Source organism: Passer domesticus, chromosome 5, assembly GCF_036417665.1.
Source record: "Passer domesticus isolate bPasDom1 chromosome 5, bPasDom1.hap1, whole genome shotgun sequence".
NCBI lineage: Eukaryota > Metazoa > Chordata > Aves > Passeriformes > Passeridae > Passer > Passer domesticus.
Genome location: NC_087478.1, coordinates 72,852,258 through 72,868,857, shown reverse-complemented (window position 1 = coordinate 72,868,857; position 16,600 = coordinate 72,852,258). Strand labels below are relative to the sequence as shown.

Here is a 16,600-nt window from a genome sequence, read left to right as displayed (position 1 = left end):
CTTACAAAGTACACCTTTATAACACTCTGTAATCTTCAGTAACCCATAATCTAAACAGTGTTTTCTTCCAGCCTCCAGTAACCAAAAACCTAGTGACTAATTGCAAACCTGTGACTGACAGGATTCGCAAGGCTTACAAGGACAAAAACAAGTACAGGTATGTTGTGGCAGTCCTGTGAAAAGAGATGCTTGGTGGTGTAAAGCCACAGGAGAAGGGATACATACACACATAAACCAAGATTGCTTGTGTGTGCTAACAAGTCTTAGCTCAACTTATTTTAACAGTGGAGCTAAAGAAACATACTGTTGTTAACTTATGTATGTTTCATTGTGCAGAGTGATTTGGGTTTTTTCATAGTTTGCTTAGTGGACTAAATTCTTCCATGTTACTTCTGTCATGTTGAGCCATTTCCTCATTTTTGTTGTACAGCAGTAGGCCAGAGTATGTTTGGATGGCTAGAGAGTGAGTACAGTTCAAGTAGCATATCAAGAAGGAAACAGCCTTCCTGTACCTAGAAGTTGTAAATAATTCATCCTTCTGTCTACTGAAGCTTAAAAAAAAGAAAAGAACAAAAAAAAAGCATTTTAGTTTTAACCACCTTGAATGTTTCCTGTGAGATGGAGGAGTGACAGTGGTGTGAGCTTTGTATGTGGAGGAGGTCTCAGGTGAGACTTGAAGAAGCCTTCAGGATACTTTCTTATATTAAGATAAGTGAAGTGAAAAATATAAGTGTGGTATCTACCACTAGTAAGACTGTTTATCTGGAGCCAAATTATATGCTTTCTCTTAGAATTCAGATCTATGATTGATAGGTAACCACCTATCTAATAAATCTACAGAGAAGTGGTTCTGTGCAAGAGCATTAGCTGAAAAACTTAAATGTATCGATAGAAAGCAAATGGCAGATTTTAACGAAGGTTGGCCAGTCAGGTTAGAAATGTTGCTCAGTAATGTTAAATATAAGATTGATGTTTATCGAACCAGACTTTAGGCTGTTTTATTAATGTATAATTATTATTTCAACAATAAGGTTTGAAATCATGGGAGAAGAGGAAATTGCCTTCAAAATGATTCGCACAAATGTTTCTCACGTAGTTGGTCAGCTGGATGACATACGAAAAAATCCCAGGTATCCTGTTTTGTGATTTGTGTGAAGTTGTGAGATGGTTTTAATTTTCTGATTTGACTCTTTAAGCTCTCTTTTGTATTTAAAAGATAATTTATTGTATTTCTAAACTGTGTGTTACAGGATATCACAAATTTGAACCAAAAGTACTTCTGATTTTTTTCTGTTTGACTGAAGATGACTAATCTCTCTCTTATGCCAGGGGCTATCTCAATAATTTGTTACAGTTTTATTTACCTAACATCTTTGAAAACTTAGAAACTTCAGCTATTTTTGAAGGTTTCATTTTTGCCATTCTAGAGGGCATACAGTTTATATTGCAGGCAATTTTATTTTAAAGGAAGAACTTTTTTACCTGTGTTATGCAGGTATTTTATACTAGCAATTAGGTGTGGATTTTTTTTGTTACTAAATCAGTTTTGCATGTTCATTGTGCTTTCAAGCTCTTTTACTACATGGAAAGAATCTTGCTTCTGTGTTCAGAAAACCAGAGTTTTCTGCCAGTTTAATGAGTTTGGCTGCAAGAAGAGGTCTGACAAGTGTCAAAAGGCAGAGCAAGGAGGAAAGTAGAACCAGGTACCTTGGGCCAGGGAAAGTGAAGCCTCCTCTTTTGGTCACAGAAAGCTGTTGAGTAATCTCAGCTACCTGTAAAGATGTAGCATAATTTGTATCTGTGGATAAAGAGTAGATTTCTACTTTGCTCTCAACATTTTTGCTGGGTTATTTATTCAGAAAGGGAAATGCTAGTCTTGAGGCATTTTACAGCTGAAAGTGGTTTGTATCTGTTGCTATTCCTTCAAAGAGTGCCTTCTGGCTACATAACTCCTGCATTCCAGTAGCCACAATGATCCATTTTCAAAGAAAAGTAGGCAGTGCTCTAGCTCATCCTGCTGCTTTCTTTTCCTTCTCTGTTGCTTAATCTGCTGGCTACAAGTTGTTTTTTTTAAAAGTAGGCGTGATTTCAAGTCTTGTTAGGCTCTGAGAGGCCTGAGTAACATAAGTTTCTCACCTTCAGTGTTCACAAAGTGAGAAGGAGTCGATTACCTGGGCCCTGTTCCTGCAAAGAACAGTGCAGTACTGCACTTGTTAACAAAGGAGAGCTGGCACAGTTATGTAGGCATGCCATTTCCTTCTCTTTGCCATGTTTTACTTGCATACAAACAAGTAATTATAACCAGTCTCTAAAAGCAGGTTTTAGTGCTTGTCTTGGAATGAACTAGAAGTGTCATTCACTTACTGATCTCTCAGGAATGTTTGGTTTACACCCTTAAGGCAAAGTGAGGGTTAATTCTCTAGGCAGTAATTCTGGAATATCCAAAGAAATACAATGTTTGGTTCCTTTAAGATGAATTTAAACAGTCTTTCCATTAGAAATGGGTTAATATCCTCATCAGTCCTGTACTTTGCTGTGTGTAACAATCTCTGTCTGTAAGCTGTATCTCTTTTCCATGAAGCTAAACAGGAATATACTCTAGGAATACAGCTACTGCATTCCCAGGGCTAATGAGCTGCCAGTCCAAGGGACGAGGTCAGGGATAGTCCAGAGTTAACTCCCAAAATGCTTAGAGTCTAGCCATGATTGCCATAACCAGCTGCCTTGCATAGTATTACTTGATACAGGAGATACAGCCTGCCTGTTTCTGGAGAGCCATATTTTATCTTCTCAGATGTGGCAATTTGAATGGCTGATTATGGCCTGCACGTAATTGTCTAGAGCAAGGTTCCCAATTATGCCAGATGCAGTACCTTGCCTTTCAGTGCTAATTCCCTGTGTGGGCTGATAGACAAGCTCCAGAGCTCTGCTTATTTCCAGATTCCTGTAGAAGTCTGAACTTTGCTCTCTGGGGGAGCACACCATACTATAGAGAATACAGCTGACCAGAAATGCTTATTTACAAAGGTTAGCAGTGACAAGGCATATGTCATCAGATATGATTTCTGCCTCCGGGGAAAATGTAGGGTCTTGTATCTCACAATATAAATAAAGCACGTAGCCTTGCCCAAATGTGGGAAGGGGAATTTTTGTTGTCAAGCACCAGGTCAGAGTGGCCAAGAGTACATAGCAGTCTAGCACTAGCTGCTGCTTTAGTTTCAGTTATTTGCAGTAATTTATTTCCATGTTTTTTACATGAGAAATAGCTGTCTGCAAGAGGCATTATTGGGAGCATGCTTATTTGGTCACAGTGATTTTAATGTAAATTGTATCCAAATTGTTGTTTTTTTGTATTTTGGTCGGTTATACAAATCTAGCTTTGGGTCTATGATTTGACAGATTAATTTATATGATGTTCTCAGTAAACCAAAGCTTAGAGACCAAGCTTTGCCCTCTCTTCTGTGATCTAATATGGTTATGTTGATTTTCTCTAAAGAATTCATGCACATTAAAATATTAATAATTTAATGTTTCCCTCCTACAGTGAAGCTGACTTTGTTTTTTAAGAGACTTTACTTATGATAATTCAAAAGTATAAAAATCCTTACCCAGATGGTAATGCTTTGTTCAGTGGGCTCTGGGATGGTGCACACTCTAGTGCCCATTAGATGGCAGCATTACATAACTAGAAATGTGGCCTGTCACTGGGTTCTTCTGAGGTTTTGACTTGCTGTCAATCCTGCTGCTCTTAGAATTAAAATAAAATTAATTTTAAATAATGCAACAGTAAAAAATATGTCTGTTTTTAAAATGATACAGTTTCAATTTTGTTTTAAAGGCTTATGTTTGTGTTATTTGTTTGGCAATACCTTTCCCATATTATCAAGGAAATATTCTAACAATATCATCTTGTTTCCTAGAAAATTTGTTTGCCTAAATGACAATATTGATCACAATCATAAGGATGCACAAACAGTGAAAGCAGTGCTTAGAGATTTTTATGAGTCGATGTTTCCCATCCCTTCCCAATTTGAACTGCCAAGAGAATATCGGAATCGTTTCCTTCACATGCATGAACTCCAAGAATGGTATGTTCCACAAGTTCTTTTCAAGTTACTATAGTGCAGTAATATATAATTACCTAAGATACTACTAACAAACTGGTGTTCCCCCAGTATTGTCTTGAAAGAGTTAACAGTTAAAATAGTGTGGTGAGATTTGAATTGAATAAAATATGAGGTCTGCAGGATTTGGGTTTTTCCAGTGCTTAAGTAGTCATCAATATTTTATCAATTGTTCCTAACCTGTTGCAAACAAAAGCTGTTGGTTTGTTCTTTTGGGTTTTTTTTAAAAAATAAACCAGGAATTCTAGCTTTCTTTAAACTTAAAAAAAACCCACCCAAACCACTATTGCATTTCTAAGTGATTTTTTTTCAATCTGTCACATAGCAATAACCATCTGGATAGAAATCAGAAAAGAAATATGAGTGTTTCATTTTTGTATAATATGTGAAATTTGTGTGTGTGTGCTTATCACTTGCCATTTCATAAATAACAACTGAAGAAATTGGAGTAGTTGACTTGAGAAGACAAGCAAAACACTGACAGATACAGTGACAAAAATGACACAAGACTAATATAAGTAAACCTGTTGCTGGTCAGCAAATCATGAGAAATAGCTGTTAAAAAGAAAATAGAAAGCATTGGAGGAACTCCAGAAGGAATCGGAAGGATTGTAGGCGTGATTGTAGTGCTACAAGACCAGCTGTATTAATGGTGGAGGGAGCAGGGGCCAAACCCATTTAGCTTTAGAAATTTGTGCTGGAGGAGGAAACACAGTGTTGGCTCCCTTTAGAGACCCTCCATCAAGTCTTTTTGTAGTTTCGAAAAGACACTTTATTTTGTCTTGTTTGTAGCCAAAGATGATTCTACCAGGGTGTGTTAAGACAGGTGAAAATGCTGGTGGAAGTTAAAGTATTTTCAGAATCACAGGACAGCCTAGGTTCGCAGGGACCTCGAAAGATCATCTGGTCCAACATTTCATGGAAAAGGTACTTTGATGAATCTCCTGCCAGCTCTCAAATATCATGTCTACAGGTATATAACTGTAGCACATGAGGGAATTGCAGTTTGGTCAAAAAGGATATAGTGTGACTGCAAAATCACAGTTGCCACAAGTAGATGTGGCATTTGGGGATGTAGTTTAGGCCTGGACTTGGCAGTGTTTAGCTTAACAGTTAGACTCAATCTTTGAGGTCTTTTCTAACCTGAAAGATCCCATGATCTAGAACTCTGAGCAGTCGTATCTTGGAAGCTTCCAGTGATGCAGACTCTACCCTGTCTGTGGGGAGACTGCTCCAGAGATGATTGTTTTGACTGTAAGAAAGATTTCCTTATATGAAGGTGAAACCTCTCCCAGTCCAACTTGTAGCTGTTGCCCCTTGTCCTCTCTATGTGGCTCTTTGTGAAGAGAGACCCTATGTCCTCTTTTTAGTAACCGTTTAAAAACTGGAAAAAAACTTTCTTTGCATGTATTGTAGAAACTCTTTAAATATTTGCATTTATGATATATGAAGCTGTTTTTCTGTTTCCTTCTTTCTTTGTCCAGGAGGGCATATAGAGACAAGCTCAAATTCTGGACCCACTGTGTTCTAATAACACTTATTCTATTTACAGTCATCTCATTTTTTGCTGAACAGGTAAAGTTAATGTCTTCTTATCAAATATGTATAACACTTAACAGATTGTAGAATCTTCAGGATAACATTGGATAGATTTTTAAATAGGTTTTGAAGAGTAGATAGGATTTTTACTTCATAAAAGAAGTAACGATGTTACATGAGTCATGAATAGGTTGCTTTAATTTTTAAGTCGCCATGTTGAGATTCCTTGAAAACAGAGTCATATGGGGACAAGGAGAGTGGCACCTTCTCAGGTGCCTTGTGACAGTAAAGTCCATCACCAATGTACTAAATTTGGATGCTCAAATTCAGTAATTGTTTTTGAAATTCTTGGTCAGTTAACACAGATATTGGTACAAGTGTATAGTAAGTTAAGAGGAAGAAAAATTAGTCCAGAAGGGCATCTTAAGTTGCTTAAAGGCCTTATCAAAATCTCTTCCCTAAGTAATTGATTGCAAAGACTCCTACTGAATTTAAAAGGTTTTGAACCTGACTAAAGGGAAAAAAACCCTTGACTTCTGCAAGCTTAAAATGGCTTTCTTGAGCATGATTAGTCCTGCTAAACTCAGAGGGAGTCAATGGAACAAATCATATGGGTAATTCTTTGCAGGTTGGGGCCTTAAGTAACACTTTCCGTGGTCTGATGAAGAGGGTGTAATTCTTGAAAGGTTGGCTTTTGATTATTATTTTTTTCTCACCTGTAACTTCTGCATGACTCTTTCCCTTGATTTTCAGCCTTTTTGATATATTAGAAAACTCCATTAGTAACTTGGTTTTGGAAGGTGATACTCAAGTCAGTGGTACAGTTAGGAATCTAAATACCATTTTAAGATGCCAGCTTTGTGCTGATCTTTTAAAAATAGAATGTAGCCCGGTGATAATTTAAATACACAAATTACCTTTAAAATAATCAGAATAAAGGCATGGTGTACTTTTTCACTTTCTGCTTGTATTCTGATTATTGAGAAGTCTGGTGAAAATGTGCACATCTAATAGATGAATTGGAGTAAAAAATGCCTTTGTGGTATAATCAGAAAAAAAAGTACAGTACTGAGTATTTACCTTGGGTGGTAGAGATTTGATAGTGTCTAGGATGAAAAGCTGACCAGCTGTGGACCTTTAGCCCAGCATAAAATACATATTGTATTTTTTTTCTCTCCTCAGCTAATTGCACTTAAACGAAAGATTTTTCCAAGGAGAAGGATCCAAAAAGAAGTTGGTCATGAACGAATCAAAGTGTAGAAGAGCTTTATTTTGGAGATCAGTCTACCTCAAGCTGTGATTAAGCATTTTAAATGTCTCTTTCATACGTGTCTTTTCTGGTTTGCTGTTTAACTACGTTGATATGAAGAAAAAAAATCATGCACCTACATTCGAATCTCTGCAGTACTCTTCATGGTATAAAAGCTGCTGGAGCTGTGACAATGCAAAATAACAACAAATAATTGCAGGACACCTGTACATAGGCAGTTTTCAACAGATCTTACTTTACAACTCTTAGTTCATGGCCATGTTATCCTTTTTTATAAAAAGGGTTACCTAAATAAATGTAACTGCATTTATTGCAGTGGATGTTGCCAACTAGGTAAAATGTTGGAAGGAAAAGTTGTTTGGGATCAGCTTAAGAAGTCCTTGATCTTGCATTCCAAAGCATTTTGCAAATTTCTGTCATTGCTGCTTTTTTTAGCCTTCTGGGGAAAATGGAGAATTATGTAACTTGTCATTTAAATTTAGAATACATTTATAGTTGTTGACATTGTTTAAAGCACAGTGACAGTTCATCTCCCTATTTGTAGTGTATAATTGGGATTTGAAAGAAAGGTATGCTCCTAAAAAATTACACACTAACAACATCTAATGGTTTCTTTGAAAGATGTTTTATATCTGTTGTTTATATGGTCCAAAGAATGCACAAAAGAAATGGTGTTATTTCTTGGATTGATTACAAAGAGAGGTTGTAATCAAAGGAAAATGATCAAGGTAAAATATTTTACAAGCATTGTAAATCAAAAAGCAAAAGTGCCTCTATATGAATGAGTAACAAACTGTTTCAAAGTAGAAATGTATGGGGAGCAGTGTTTCACTTCATAAAACAATATTTGTACTGACATACAAAGCTGTGGTGTTTTTAAATTTCACAGGGTTTGGCCCTGTATTTTGCCGAGATTTCGGAGTAGTGTGGTTTTATGTGGGAAAGGGTACTGAATCTTTTCAAGCAGAAATTTTTGGTGGTGTATCTTCACTTAATTGTATTAGCAGTACTCAAAAAGCATTAATTTTTGTAATCGGATGATGTACAAAATGTATGTGCATATGTATTGTAAGATACTTGGCTTGCTTTGAAATTAACTAAAAAGCGATGAAAGTTTTGTCTGCCGTTTCTGTTTCAAAGTCAACCAAAGCTCACACATCTTGGTAAATTAGCCAGGAGTCTGTATGAATATTTACATCAAAATTTCTTATTTTTTCCGATAAAAACCTTGCAGCTTTAATAGTAATTTGAAGCACGGCTCCGTTCTCACAGCGGGATGAAGCTTTCGAGCAGCGTGAGGCTCCGCGGGCGGTGCCCGGCCCCGCTCCTGAGGCACCGCCGCTCCCGCTCCCGTTCCCGCTCCCGTTCCCGTTCCCGCCCTTTCCCGGCAGCGGGAAGCGCTGAGGGGCGGCGGCGTGAGGGCTGCCCGGGGCCCCGGGGCTTTGGGGTTCCCTGCGCTGCTACGGGAGGTGCGAGCAGCGCTGTCCCTGCCGCCTGCGCGTCCCCTCAGGCTGCAGCTGAGGGCGCGAGTCTCCCTTGCCGCTCCAAGGTGGGTCCCCGCGGTGAAAAGCCCCGCACAGGAAATTCACACTAGCACCGCTTTGTTTAATATTTTTTTGGGGCGGGGTGGAAAAAAAAGATGTGAGTTTCTCTTAAAAATCGCTGTTAAAATACTCAGCTGTGGATTGAAGACACTCAGATCGGCTAAAGCAGGTACCTATATGGGATGTGTGGGGGCTGCTTGGCCTTACGAGGTGGCAGGATTGTTTTACACCTGGCTGAGGGGGACTGAGAAGTTCTACTTTATAAACTGATTTTTAATACAAAGAAAAGTGTATGTCAGATAAAATAGATGCTTGCAGTTCAAAGTTAGACACACAGCTAGACATTATGGACCAGCACTCTCCTTTATGTCATGTACTCAACAGTCAGTAGTTGAAAAGCAGATTAAGGCTTGACAATTTTCTTTCATTTGAGGATAATTCTAATGCAAAGGCTTTTGATTTTCCAGTTGATAAAGACACTTGTTTTTCAAGACACTTCTAAAATGTAAAATTCTACATGCTACGTAGAGAAGCATCAACCTCAGAAAAGCTTGGTATTAAAATGTACTCTTTCCTTAGCATAGTGTGGCCATGTTTGTACAGATCCATGGAATTTGCAATCAAAAAAATGTTTTCACAGCGATTGACAAATAACTAAAAACAAAAAATCCAATAAAAACAGAAATAGGATACTGAGGTGTGTGAGAGAGTTGATAATGTCGGGGGACCTCACAGTCCTTGAAATCAAAAGATCTTTAATGGAGTTCTCAATTTCCATGTGTGAACTTAATTTTAAGGTCTGTCCCTGCCCTGGCTAGTGGAAAACCTACTGATATTTCTAGCAGTGTTGGATTGTGTCTAGAACGAGAGGTTTACTAAAGTAAATAAATGAATAATTTTTTTAAGAGGGTAGTCTATGTGTAAAATGTTTGCCAGTGTAGAAATGGCATTACTTACATTATAGAATGCAGAGGTGTAATAGCTATAAAGAAAGCTAAATTGGAACCTGGAAGTTGCTCAGGACTTAAAAGAAATGGTATAAGCATATGTATATCTGACTTTATATGTGGGATGGTTTGTAGGATTACAATGTTCTCTATAGTTTATAATTTCTCTGTTTTGGACAGTAGAATATTGGCATAGCTTTTGGGAAATGCAGTACTGATATGACAAAATGTGTAATAAACTTTATGGAAGCTAAGCTGGCAGACATCTTAAGAAAATCGGTACTTTAACTTTTTTTTTTTTTTCAGCAGAATCAAGTATGTTCCTAGTAGTCCTGGCATTTTTTAACGTTTTTTAAAGCATCACTGATAGGTAAATGCTGTGGGATACCTCAAAACTAAGCCAGTTTGACTGCTTGCATATTTTTACAGGTGCAGACTGTTAAAGAGATACCTATAAAAGGTGCAGGTAAGCATGAAAACATATTTATTTTCAATTTATTGTGGAGGAAGTTATGTCACAAATACAATATACTGTTTCAGTAGGAAAAGATCTCACCATGGCACCATCAGGAAGAAAGCATGGAGGAAAAGCTGGTAAACCAGCACAGGAAGATCAGACCATACCTACTTTTGACTTTGAGGAGGAAAGAAAAGAACTGAGTGGATCAGAGGAAGATATTAGAGAAGGTGCTTATATGAAATTTTTAGGACATTTGTAAATTATGAATTTTATCACATTTGTGACTATGAAAAGAAGGAAAAAACTTCTGAGTCAGCCAGGGACTGAGCACAGTGTGGTTTGTAATGCCAAAGACCACCAGGCTCCTCTTGTGTAATTTTGATTGGTAATTTTCAAAATAATATAAATATCTATTTGTGATTTTTCTTTTTAAAGGTGCAGAATTACTGTACCTTTTTTACAGTAAATTCAGATTGGACTTTTATAAATTTTTGTTATTTTTAGCTTTCTGATGATTGCTGTATTAGAGTTGTGAGTAATGGTGTAGTAGTGGACAGAGAAAGTAAAACTGTTGGGACCAGGGTAGGGAACTCAGAACTCCTGTCTGGCCTTGCAGAGAAATTCACCACCAAAGTAATTGCACTTTTAATAACTCAAACCACCAACACAAAATGTATTTTTGTAAATATTTCTATACTCCTTCTTAAGGTGACATACCAGTAATGGACAAGCATGGAAAGAAAAGACCTCTGGTGACTACTCATGTGGTTCCAGATGATGTGGGGTAAGGTTAGATATTTGGGGGCTTTTTCCAAAATAAGCAGGTCTTAAATAGATACCAAATTCAGTTATTCACTGTGCTTATTTTTGTCTTGTTTGGGTTTGGTTTGGGGTTGTTTAGTATTTGATTTTAAAAAATCAAATGACAGGTAATACAGTAGTTGTAGGTAAAAAAAAAAAATAAAAAAAAAGGCATTTTAGAACAGTAATTCTTCCATTTCTTTGTAGTTTCTTTTGAACATGCAGAAAAAATTTATATATTTGTGTGTTCTTAAAATTTGTTTATTTTAAAATATTACTTGTCTTATCCTAAATTGTTGATAATGTCATTAAATCCTACTAATTTTTTTTTCTTCTCATTTCAGTTGCTTGAAGATATTGCCAATACTTTAAATGATCCACATATTGGATGAAAAATAAATTATTTTACAGATAAATCTTAATTTAGTATTCATGGGCAGTGAATAAATTTTAATCAAATGTAATATTCATGGAGAGTGTAAATGTAATAAAAAGTACATGCTAAAAGAGTTTTCAAGCAGATTATAACTGTTAGGTTGAAGATACTATTCTTAAAGTATTGTAACACTGCCTTACACACTGGTGTTCCCATCTTAAAGATGCTGTAAAAACAACCCTGAAATTATTCACCGTGGGATTTTTTACTGTGCCAGTTATGCTAACTGAGAAGGACTTGTTTGCATTTGGTCTTCCAGATACCCATTTTGTTTTCTTTGCCATAGGGAATAATCAATTTTATTTACTGACTCCCCTTATTCAAGGCACATTAAATGCCTGTTTATATAATAGTGCTTCTTTACTGGGGACTAGCTAAGATTCTAGCATTTTATTAAAAAAAGGCAAATTAATCTGAAAAAGAATCCTCTCACAGGAGAAGAAAAGGAGTAAAATTATCTTATGGCAGTGGTAGTTGTGTTACTGCTTAGAAGTAATAGGCATGTGAATAAAATTAGTTCTAAGCATATTCAACAGGTCTAAAGTCAGAAAATGGGCAAATAAAAATTTGAAACACTGTTTTGTAGGGGTGAAGTACAGAATATGTTGGAGAGATTTGGAGGTAAGTACATTTACATTCTAATAAATAAAAAATAATTGCAGAGTTGGCAGTAATAACTCACCATAAAATAACTTCCAAGATTTATGTAAAATGACTAGTCTCTGTAGCACTTTTCAGCATTTCTGAATAAAGCCAGTTTTCAGGAAAAAAAAAAAGTTATATCTAAGGAGAGAAATGGGGAAGAAGAGGAGGGAATATCTGCATATAGATGAGTCACAGCTTGTAGATAATTGCAAAAGAAAGGGGAAAGATGCATGAGTGCTTTGGATAACCAATTTTAAGATGAAGTTTAAGAGGTAGTAAATATATTGTAGAGAAAAGGGACAATAGCAGTTTGCTGTTGTTCTCAATTTTTTATTACACTGGCATAGAGGATACTGGAGATGGCAAGATTTGAGTGAGAAATAAGGGAAATGTAAATGGTAATATAAGCAGCAAAAGAGAACAAACAGTTCTAATTCTAAATAAGCAATTATGGAAGTAGAGTTTAGTTGTGATACAGAATGAGAGAGCAGTCTGTACATAGCACTTCCAGAAATCTGGAGAACAGGGAATCAGCAGGTCAGAGGATTTCAGCACTCAGAAGGAATATGAGTTTCTAGAAGAGCCAGATAACGAGGGGCAGTAATGCCTGTCATCCAGTGATGAGCAATTTGTGTGTGCCACTCAGCAGGATTTATTACAGCCATTATCAGATCCTCAGGTGGCTTTACCTAGTTAAATTACCAGCTGAATTGTAGATAGCGACAGGATAGAGAAAAAGTAGTTTTAACATTTGTGAAGAATGAACAATACCCATCACAGAGTAAGCAAACATCAAAAAGCCGTGGAAGGAAGGGAAACCATCTTAATGCCAGCATTACACACTCAATAACTGGATAATACTTTCATTGTATGTAATAAAAGAAACTTGCACAGAGTCATTACTTGCACGTCAAATTTAAGGTGAACGAGAAGCTTGAGAAACTCCTTAATCCACAAATTAGGACTTTTGGCTGTCACAAAATTACATATTTTCTATTACATATTAGAATGGTATTAGAGATCTGGAAATTCAGATAAAGGGAGGATTTCAATGCTAAAAAATTATGATTGTCTGTAATTGCAGACTCAAAAAAGGAAAGGAAGGAAGGGTGGAAGGAAGGAGAATGAATGGATCAGAGAGAGGATGCTGTCTGCACAAAATAGTGGGTTTGGCATTAGTAGAGACAGATGCCTCAGCAAATTAGAGAAGTTTGACAGATGTTTCCTGAAATCTACAGTGAGAAGGAATATAAATTACTGTATCAATCTTAAGTTGTGACTTGATAAATCTCCAAACGTAAATTGAACTGAAACAAACACAGTAACTTACATTAATACTTAAAAAGTACTGTCTCTCTGAAGTATAAAAATAGTTATTCATTCAGTATGTTCACAGGAATAGTAACCACATAATAATTTATTTCTGAAATTCAAGGAATTTGCATCTGACTCTGAAACAGGTGTTGGTTAGGGTGTGTGACAGGCCTAAGGAAGCAGCATTCACACCAGTGCCACCAGCAGGCTCAGGGACATCACCACATCAGTCCAGATCACAGGAGCTTCTTGTTGCTAGAACACACCTCATCTGCTAGAACACACTCAAAGTGTCACTCATCAGCCTTTTTAATGCATATCCAGCATGCCTAATTTCTAAATATTCTTTGGCTTTCAGCTGACATTAACAAGGCTCTCTTAGCTAAGAGGAAACGATTAGAAATGTACACAAAAGCCTCACTCAAAACCAGTAACCAGAAGATTGAACACGTTTGGAAAACGCAGCAGGAGCAAAGGTGACCTTTACTCTTGGTTTTCAAGCCTGTGGGACTAGATTCCCTTCTGGGTGACAGAATGGATGGCTGGTCTGTCGCCTTGCAGTAGCAAGTACTGTATCTAATGTTAACATCTGCCTTCTGTTGTGTCCACTGTGTTAATCTGACAGTAAGAGTTTAGCACAGTCTCTATTTAATCTAGAACAGACAGATTTATGATTTGGAACTCTGAGAGCAAGGTACATTAAAGAGTGGGGCTTACTTTTATCTTTATGGAAAGTGACCTTTGATGTTATTATGTATTTTAAAGCAATGTGGGGTTTTTTTTCCTCACTTTGGAATTTTCTGTTTCTACCTGAAAACTGAAAAATGTTCAGTAAAACTTGAGTATCATTCTGGTTAAGACAGTAAATAATTTTCACCTTCCTTAACATCCCTCGCACCTCTTAAGGCATATTTAATTACTAGATCTGATACCAGAGAGCAAAATGAAAAAAGAACTAAAAACTAAAAGTCAGCAGTAGTTGTAACTATCTTAGATTTGTTCTACATTTATTTATATTTGAAACTTGTATGGACAAAATTTTAAGAAATGAGCTTATCAGTTTTGTAAACACATTTAATGTAAACACATTACATTTTGTAATGTAAACACCTTGTGTTTAAGCAACCACCTGTATTTGAATTAGAAAAACATGGTAAACCTCAGGAAACCTGACACTGTTAACAAAAAGAGTTGTTACAATTTCTCTTTAACCAGTATTTGATGGGAGTGCTGTCCCTATAGATACATTCCACATCCACTCAGTGTATGTGTGTGTTCATTTTTTAGACATGCAGTATTTAAGTGGGGTCAGATGTCAAAATAGCCTATTTCTTTATCTGTGCCAGCTTTTATCCTAGTCCATGTGTGTGTTGAACCTTATCTTTCCTTGTAGCATTTGTCATACTTACAGACAGTGTCTGTTCATAGGCAGAAGCTCAATCACGAGTTCTCCCAGCAGTTCCTGACTTTATTTCAGCAGTGGGATGTGGATGTGCAAAAGGCAGAGGAGCAGGAAGAAAAACTAGCGGTGAGTTTCCAGCAGGGTGTGAGTTTCACTGTTCTTCTCCACAAGGAGGGAATATTGTTGTTTTGATACTCAAGAAATGTAAAAACACTTTATGTAGTTTAAACATAAATATATGATGGTTTAAGTTTGGGAAGAGAGGTGCATTTATAAACTTTATTGCAAGTTTATAAACACTGTAAGTGATGCCTTAGGCCAGCATATGGCTTGAGAAAAGCAAAGACCATTTAAGGAGAAGAAAAGCATGTGCTGTTTCTCTCTATCCACAGTCTTTGGGTTCAGGGAACAAAGGAATAAAGGAAAGTAGTTGGTTTTTAGCATGCATTCCTTAAAAATATGCCTGTATATAATAAATGTAAGATAATTTGATCACTGAAAGAGGATAGGAGCTATACAATGGAATGTAATCATGTGTTGTTGCGGTCTTTGTACTTCCAACACATTTGCAAGGTTTGCTTATCCCTAGCTAGAACGTTCCTCTGGGATACCATAAGAAGCTGTGGGGCATAGCAATCCTCATGGGATTTTACAGGGATAATTCAGGCTGTAAGAGACCTCAGGATGTGACTTGGGGCTTAATCCAGTCTTCAGTCCTACTTTCATTAATAAAAGCCAGAGTAACTTCTCCAGGCTGAGATCCACCTTACAAGGCACAGATTTGCAATAAAGGCAGATTTTCTGATTCTGAAAAATGAAACTGCTGTGCTGTCCAAGCACTCTGCTTAACAACTGATGGAATTATGTTTTTCTTTTGCTTCTGCTTCAGAATATGCTTCGTCAGCAACAAAAGGTTTTTCAACAGGCAAGAATAGTTCAAAGTCAGAGACTGAAAACCATTAAACAACTCTATGAGCAATTCTTAAAGGTAAATCTTTTTCTTGGAAAGCAGCTGATCCTTATCATATCACCTTAGAAAGTTATATTAAGTCAGTGTTTCAAGTTGTTAGGTATTTCTTTAACAAAGTAACTAACATACTAGACAGCAACCAAAAAAACTGCTTTGAGTACAACCACACAAACATTTTACTTTTTTAGTTAAAGGCATTCCTCACAAGACAAAGTCTATGCCTTAATCATTTGCATGACCCTTTGCTGGAATCTGTCCTGTGTGTCCATGTCTGTCTTGTCCTCAGGAGTCTGAACTGGACCCAGCACTCCAGGTATGGCTTCACCAGCTGCACAGCTCCCAGTACACAGGGCAGATTCAAGTCCATCAATTTCTGACAAACCTTATTTTCAGTTCAAGTCATTTCCTAGCTGGTTTTGAAACTTCAGTTATGATAAGCTTGGTGTTTGGTTTGGGTTTTTTTCCAAGTCTGGTAGTTGATAAAAATAAATCTGAAATGGAGCAAATCTTAGTTTAAAATAGTCAGAATTTACTGAGTATATTACAGAAGTATTAATAAATAATAACTGTTCCAAAATGTCAAAAATGTCTTCATCAAAGAGGAAAAACTGAACAGAAGGTCAAGTATTACTTTGATTTTTCTCCTCAAAAAAGATCAAAAGCTAGAAGTAAAACCTCAAATAAGCTTCAATAAATACAAATTAAGGAAAATGCAAATAGACAGATACACAGAGGTAAGTGTAATTGTAGGTAAAAAAGGGAAGATTACCAGGGAGTTTTATTTGGCTTATTTGGGGAGAAGTGTGCAAAGAAACGCAGTGGGGTTTATACTCCTCACTTCAAGTCCAGCAGGGTTGTCATAATATTGAACCCCTAGAATTCCTGACACATGTCTGTTCAATCTCCTCTTGTAGAATTGAAATGCAGAAAAAGTAGCTGAGACCTCACAGAGGCTGACTGGAGGGCTCTATCTTCTTCCCAGGGTACATACTGTTTAAATAGGAATGTAGACTGGAGTATGAAGTCCTGTGATTCCTCTGCCAAGTTTGTGTCAAACTCATCAATTATCTGTGATCACTGTAAAAATTAAACTGTAGTATGAATAATTACTGGTTTGGTTGGTTGTTTTAAATTAACTGCTTGACACT

General features: G+C 36.7%; 2 protein-coding genes across 14 annotated transcripts in view; both read left to right on the top strand.

Annotated features, from left to right (window-relative positions):
• Window positions 1-8,050, top strand: part of GNPTAB (N-acetylglucosamine-1-phosphate transferase subunits alpha and beta) — a 39,324-nt gene extending 31,274 nt beyond the window's left edge. For 3 of the 6 annotated variants that reach the window (XM_064421015.1, XM_064421018.1, XM_064421019.1), the window contains 5 exons: window positions 72-157; window positions 1,032-1,130; window positions 3,921-4,088; window positions 5,609-5,699; window positions 6,846-8,050. In XM_064421015.1, the coding sequence (XP_064277085.1) occupies window positions 72-157; window positions 1,032-1,130; window positions 3,921-4,088; window positions 5,609-5,699; window positions 6,846-6,923 (522 nt within the window). In that variant the 3' untranslated portion in view covers window positions 6,924-8,050. Of the gene's footprint in view, window positions 1-71; window positions 158-430; window positions 667-1,031; window positions 1,131-3,920; window positions 4,089-4,916; window positions 5,062-5,608; window positions 5,700-6,291; window positions 6,350-6,845 lie in introns of those variants that run through there. The other 3 variants (XM_064421016.1, XM_064421017.1, XR_010362697.1) reach the window with 3 other exon arrangements.
• Window positions 8,051-8,055: 5 nt separating this feature from the next.
• The window catches only part of SYCP3 (synaptonemal complex protein 3), an 11,478-nt gene continuing 2,933 nt past the window's right edge, over window positions 8,056-16,600 (top strand). Inside the window, exons 1-8 of one of the 8 annotated variants that reach the window (XM_064421028.1) lie at window positions 8,367-8,482; window positions 9,854-9,890; window positions 9,968-10,111; window positions 10,593-10,668; window positions 11,708-11,742; window positions 13,439-13,556; window positions 14,509-14,608; window positions 15,372-15,470. In XM_064421028.1, coding sequence (XP_064277098.1) covers window positions 9,982-10,111; window positions 10,593-10,668; window positions 11,708-11,742; window positions 13,439-13,556; window positions 14,509-14,608; window positions 15,372-15,470 — 558 coding nt within the window. In that variant the 5' untranslated portion in view covers window positions 8,367-8,482; window positions 9,854-9,890; window positions 9,968-9,981. The other 7 variants (XM_064421027.1, XM_064421029.1, XM_064421033.1 and 4 more) reach the window with 7 other exon arrangements.